The sequence below is a fragment of the Anguilla rostrata genome, chromosome 5 (assembly GCF_018555375.3).
Source record: "Anguilla rostrata isolate EN2019 chromosome 5, ASM1855537v3, whole genome shotgun sequence".
Taxonomy (NCBI): Eukaryota; Metazoa; Chordata; class Actinopteri; order Anguilliformes; family Anguillidae; genus Anguilla; species Anguilla rostrata.
The window spans coordinates 61,136,422-61,142,372 of record NC_057937.1 but is presented as its reverse complement, the minus strand read 5'-3'; the positions used below and the strand labels follow the sequence as shown (position 1 = coordinate 61,142,372).

At 40.4% G+C, this 5,951-nt stretch overlaps 1 protein-coding gene across 1 annotated transcript; it reads left to right on the top strand.

Annotated features, from left to right (window-relative positions):
• Positions 1–2,815: 2,815 nt before the first annotated feature.
• Positions 2,816–4,349, top strand: med28 (mediator complex subunit 28). Its single transcript, XM_064337532.1, has 4 exons — positions 2,816–3,003; positions 3,451–3,517; positions 3,600–3,712; positions 4,063–4,349. The coding sequence occupies exons 1-4, from the start codon at positions 2,839–2,841 to the stop codon at positions 4,258–4,260; spliced, it is 543 nt and encodes a 180-aa protein (XP_064193602.1). The 5' UTR covers positions 2,816–2,838; the 3' UTR covers positions 4,261–4,349.
• The last annotated feature ends 1,602 nt before the right edge of the window (positions 4,350–5,951 follow it).

The window sequence follows — 5,951 nt, the reverse complement described above, 5'->3', positions numbered from 1 at the left end:
TCATGGTATACGTTGTATAATCCAGATACCTTTAGCCCAGGAAACCTTATTGTCCATGGATAATAAAACCATCACTATGATAAAAGAACGCAACTCTTAACCGCCTTCATTTTACTCATCATTTCATATAAAAATAGTTGAAATATTCAAAGTTACTATTTAATTAAAATTATAACAACATTTGTGGGTTTATAGCCTTCCTTTTTATCTTTCTTCTTTGTATGAATGAAATGGAAAAGACACACACACCCATACATTAAAGGTCAAGGTAAACTTGAATTTTTCGCTCCAGAGTTTTCTAAATTTCATTCAATGCCTCTCATTCTTTACATGATTACACATGTACAGTGGCATGAAAAAGTATTTGCCCCTTCCCGATTTTCACATTTGCAAAGAAAAAAAAAAAACCTGGATGGTCCCCAAACCTTTTGGGATAATATTCTATAGACAGATGAGCCAAAAATTGAACTTTTTGGCCAACATGGGTCCCATTATGTCTGGCATGAAGCAAATACAGCATTTCACAGCAAGGACATCATACCAACAGTCAAACATGGTGGTGGTAGTGTGGGGATGCTTTGCTGCCTCAGGACCTGGATGAGCTGTCGTCATTGAAGGAACCATGAATTCTGCTCTGTACCGGAAAATTCTTAAGGAGAATGTCCGGTCATCGGTCCATGAGCTGAAACTGGTGTAACTGGGTTACGCAGAAAAACAAGGATCCAGCACAGAAAAGCAAGTCCCCACCCGAACGGCTGAAAAGAGACAAAATGGTTGGAGTGGCCTAGTCCTGACTTGAACCCAATAAAGATGCTGTGGCGGGATCTGAAATGAGCAGCACGTGCTTGAAAACGTACCAGTTTGTCTGAATTTCTGCATTTCCGCAAAGGGGCGTGGCTAAAATTCCTCCACAGCAATGAGAAAGACTGATATCAAATTATTGGAAGAGTTTAGTCAGTTATTGTGGCATCAATGTTTCTTGATCGGTTTTGGATTGAGGTGTATCTCCACATGCATGTTTTTTTGTTTGTTTTTTTTTTTGTATAATTCATACGGTGTGTTAAATCATAGCATAGATCTACTGGTAACTGTCCATGGTGCTGCAATCATAGACCGTAATCATTCATTTTAGCATGGAATGTAAAGCACAATACATGATGTAAGATTTCCCAGTGATGAGTCTGACTCATTCCTCATTGTGACAACACAGAAAGAAGAAATTTAGAAAGTTTTAGGGTAAATTAATAAACAGCTGATATTATATTTAACAAAGACCAAATGAGCCAAAAGCGTGAATTTGTACATATAACGACGACATCTATCGGCGCCACAGTACTGCACTACAGACTGCCGATTATTAGCCTGTGTATAAATAAAATGTAATTTTTCGCGTCCTGATGCGCTCGTCGGCTATATAATAATGATATTAATAGACAGCTAATATGAATGTCTGCATGAAAAGCTAACACTGTCCGGTCCTACTTTAAAAGACTCACTTCACAATAAATCAGTCAAATTAGCACCTGTTGACAGGATGGTCCTCGCGACATGTGCAAGCTACGTATAGGGCCTAGGCGCCACCTGGTGGAGGAAGAAGACACTAAGAAAGCGTCTTTAAGAATTCTATGCAGAGCAATCACCACTAAACAATTAGGAGCCCGCTGTTTTGGGACTGCTCCTGGGGTGCTCAGAATCACTAATTACAACATAGTAGAACTGAACGTCTGCTTTGCTTCGTTACTTATTTGTTGCTGCGTTTGGAAAATCAGGACCCACCTAAGTTAGTCATTAATCCTGTATGAGAAATATTCTACAACATATAGAATTGTTCAATTAAGTACTGAATGATCTTACAAAAGGATATCATTTCACAGTTTGGCATGGCAGTATTTACCTAATTACACAATTATATATGTATATTCATATAGCCATATCGTCATTTCTGGAACTGTAACAGGTCTGGTGTGCATTACATTTTCTGAAATCACAAAGCACTGCGTGTATCTACTGTGCAAGTTCAAATAACTGGAGTACAGTTTTCCAGAGGTATGCTATGTTCAGTATACAACTGCACATTCTTCTATAACAGCAAACAACAGCAGTGGATATGGCCATTGGACTTGATTTTGTTATTGTTTTTTAAGACACTGATTGCTTTTGACAACAGTGAAAATGGGATTCGTTTTGGACGTCCAGCTAAACACTCTCCTTAGAGCAATTCATGACAAATAAGCATGTAAAATAATTTGTGTAAACTGAAGCAACTTTCAAGGACACGACTATAGCGAAGCTTAGGGGACCTGCAGACTTATTTTTTAAGCACAAAGTCCCCTTAGGTTCCACTAAACTGTCCTTGAATCAGACAAGCGTCATAACTGGCGATATGATCTGGCCGATGCCCCAGTTTTAGCAACATCAGAAAAATACAGCTAGTGGGAGAATAAAACACAATTAAAATATTATTGGCTCCCTTGGGAACTGTGATTTTCACAGTATCATCACAAAGAAAACTTCATGCAGGAGCACAACTAGCACAAAATTGATATAAACTGTATCATAGTAACAGTTTGCTCTTGAAACTGGTCATGCAGTATTCCCATGTGATAATATTGTTTATTTTGCTCTTTTTTAGAATGTAAACTTCCAAGTTGAAATCCGTGCCAGTATGTTGCAACTCAAATTGTACTGCAATGCTAAAATCATATTTAAATATCGGGTCCAGTTTGACTGAAGTGTTATGTTTTGCAGCTGAAACCACGTGACTATTACACACATCACGTGATTCTGCTCTATAGTGCGCTTGCGTGAGAGCTGCGCTCCCTGAGCATCATTGTCAAAATGGCTTCTTCTATGGGAGGTATGTTCCCTGGTCAACAACCGCCTGGCTCTCATCCTGCAGGTGGCCCGGGCGCTCCCGGGCAGCCAGGCTTACTACCGGTCGCTTCTGGGAGCAGGAATCAGAGCAATAACACTTTGGTGGATGATCTCGAGGCTTCTTTCGAGGTTGGTAACTCACTGTATGACAGGATAACGACTTTCGCTAACGGGGAAAACATAGCTACGCGGACGTTCACAGACGGATGTGCGCGACTTTTTGTTGATAAACTAGATTTAAGACTCGTTTGGAAACTTCCTGCTGGATAATGTCATTTTTATTGATATTAGGGTGACTACTTATTTTCGAAATTGTTTGTAATGTACATTTGTTGGGTAGATACAGTGAACTCAGGGCAGCGAAATATTTTAGCAAAATTACAACATTAGCCTAACGTTGTTCACATGGTTACAGTATCTAACTTTCAGTACATAATTCGATATTTCATATATAACCTATGTGTTGTTAGCGTGTTGCAGGATCCTTCTAATGCAAACCTGCATATTAATAGCAGCGTGTTAAGTGCATAGAACAAATGCCACCAAAAGCCTCATACTGTTGTCATTGTCTCCTAGGCTTGTTTTGCATCTCTTGTAAGTCAGGACTATGTGAACGGCACCGATCAAGAAGAAATCAGGACCGGTAAGAATGCTGTTATTGGGGTTCGCTTCTGTCTGAATTATTATTCCGATGTCCACATGCAAGACTTCTGATTCTGTTTCAGGTGTTGACCAGTGTATCCAGAAATTCTTAGACGTCGCCAGACAGACTGAGTGCTTCTTCCTACAGAAGAGGTTACAGTTGTCAGTGCAGAAACCAGAGCAAGTTGTGAAGGAGGTGAGTTCATGAGAAAAGCCTGTCTGGAGTTATCAACACAAGTTTGAGGTTGTACAGGCTCATTATCCAATGGGCCTGGTATCATGTAATTTTATGCCTGAATCTGTTGTGCCATTTGTCATTGTGGCATACATTTGTAGTGCACTAATGTTGCAACAGTTTCTTTATATATTATTAGGTTTAGATTTAATATTTATGCTGTAGTAGTTTTCGTATCTTACAGTTTAGTATCACTTCTGTCCCACTGAAATTTTATGTGAGAACCTGTGTGTGAACGTTCATGCTGTGATTTTATGTTTGCATGTAATCCTGTATGTATGTCTGACGTTTTAATCCCTTTCTTTTTTTAGGATGTGTCAGAGTTAAGGAATGAGCTGCAGAGAAAAGAGCTGCTCATTCAGAAGCACCTCAGCAAAATCCACCACTGGCAGCAGGTACTGGAAGACATCAATGTTCAGCACAAGAAACCGACAGAGCTTCCCCAGGGTCCACTGGCTTTCCTGGAACAGGCTTCCGCTAACATTCCCGCCCCTATGAAACCAAACTGATCACTGGCATTAATACTTTTTTTTTTACTTGTGTACATATCTTTTGCAGCCTTTTGTATTGTTATTAAATGGTCTTTTTTGTGACTGAAGCCAGTGTTGTGTGTCCTTATGCCTCCATGGTGAGAACCTGTTACTGGTCTGCATTCATGCGTTCAAGCTGTCTAGACCAGGGGCCTGTTACCACGAAGCAGGATTACAGGGTTAGCTCAATAAATGCACAGAGTAAGACCCGGAACAGCTCTTTTTACTTCAGTCCATGTTCCAGATTTGGAAGGGTTCTGGGTTTTACTCCGTGAAGTAATCCTTCTTCGTGATACAGGCCCCAGTGGACTCCCAATTCCAGTCCTGGAGAGCTGGACTCTCTGTAGGATTCTGTGGTTTCTTTTCCGTCAGCCACCAGTTTAAGCCACAGAGATGAGCTGTATGGTCTTTTTAGCCAGTAAGTGACTTAAAAGGAGCACTTAAATGTTAAAACTGCCCAAACATTAGCAGATGCTGTGGCTGTCCAGGAACAGAAATTGAGATCCCTCTAGTAGAACGGGAGTACGCCAGGGCACATCATGTACCAGGAGATGGTACAATGTGCGTTGCATTATGCAGTGCTTATCAGGACTGCCGTTGATGAGCTCATCCAGCTGCTTAATCTTTGTCCTGTACTGGGAACGGTGATCATTGTGATGATAATGTGCAGCCCAAGTAGCCGGCTGTAAATTTTATGTGCTGCAGAGGTGTAAATCCGGCTTCCGAGACATCGGCTCTGACCTCATACCCAGAGTGACATTTACTAGAACATATACAGAGGCTCCGCAAATCACATAGCCTGTATTCCTCACAGTGACTTCGCTGGTTTGAAGAGGTCTACGATACATAAAGTGTAACCGCTTGCAACAGTCATGAGTATTATTAGTGTTAGAAAGTTGGAAAACTACATTATCCAAATATGATTACCTGTGGAGGTGTGTATACTGCAATTGCCATATCTGCAGACCAAAGGCTGCAACAAGCTAATACCCACATGGTCATGTGCTGTGACTCTGTAAGCATATATTCTGAGAGCTATGCACTGTACACTCCCCAAACTCCGATCTCTGCAACCAATCAATCCTGCTTCTCTTGTCCGTGTACAAGACTCCCACAATACAGATTTAGTGGGAAATCCACAGGAAGAGAGTTGCTGGTAGTCAAAGTTACCACCAAATGAATACAAAAAGATCAAAATGAGGACAGAGATGTTCACAGAATCCATCCACATTTATTCTCCCGCTAGCTGTATTTTTCTGCAACATTTGTCCCCAAATAAAACAGAAAAGGTGTGATTGTTGAATAAGATCGTCCCTAATCCAGCACAAAGGGTGTGCTGTGTTTTGGGGACCAACATTTTGTGAGGTGTGTCATATTTCTGGTTTGGATTTGAGAGTTGTCTTGTTTGTATTGTTTTAAAATATACATCATCTTAAATAGAAGGCTTTTTAGAATTGACTTGTCTTTGAAGGCGGTACTTCAATATTTCCTTGAAACCAAAGGTGTGTTAACTATTACATTTACACTATTCGTCAAAAATTGTAGATGCAACCAGTCAAAAAACTTACCGGAACTTCTTACCCTAAGCAGGAAATTACGTAATGATTGTAATAGTACAAGTTTAAATTATCTCTGATCTGCGCTATGGAAACGACCAATCAGAATGTGCG

Coding starts and splice junctions, on each gene's coding strand:
- med28 (XM_064337532.1), top strand. CDS start 2,839: ATGGCTTCTTCTATGGGAGGTATGTTCCCTGGTCAACAACCGCCTGGC. Junction 3,004..3,450: donor ATCTCGAGGCTTCTTTCGAG/GTTGGTAACTCA, acceptor ATTGTCTCCTAG/GCTTGTTTTGCATCTCTTGT. Junction 3,713..4,062: donor CAGAGCAAGTTGTGAAGGAG/GTGAGTTCATGA, acceptor TTCTTTTTTTAG/GATGTGTCAGAGTTAAGGAA.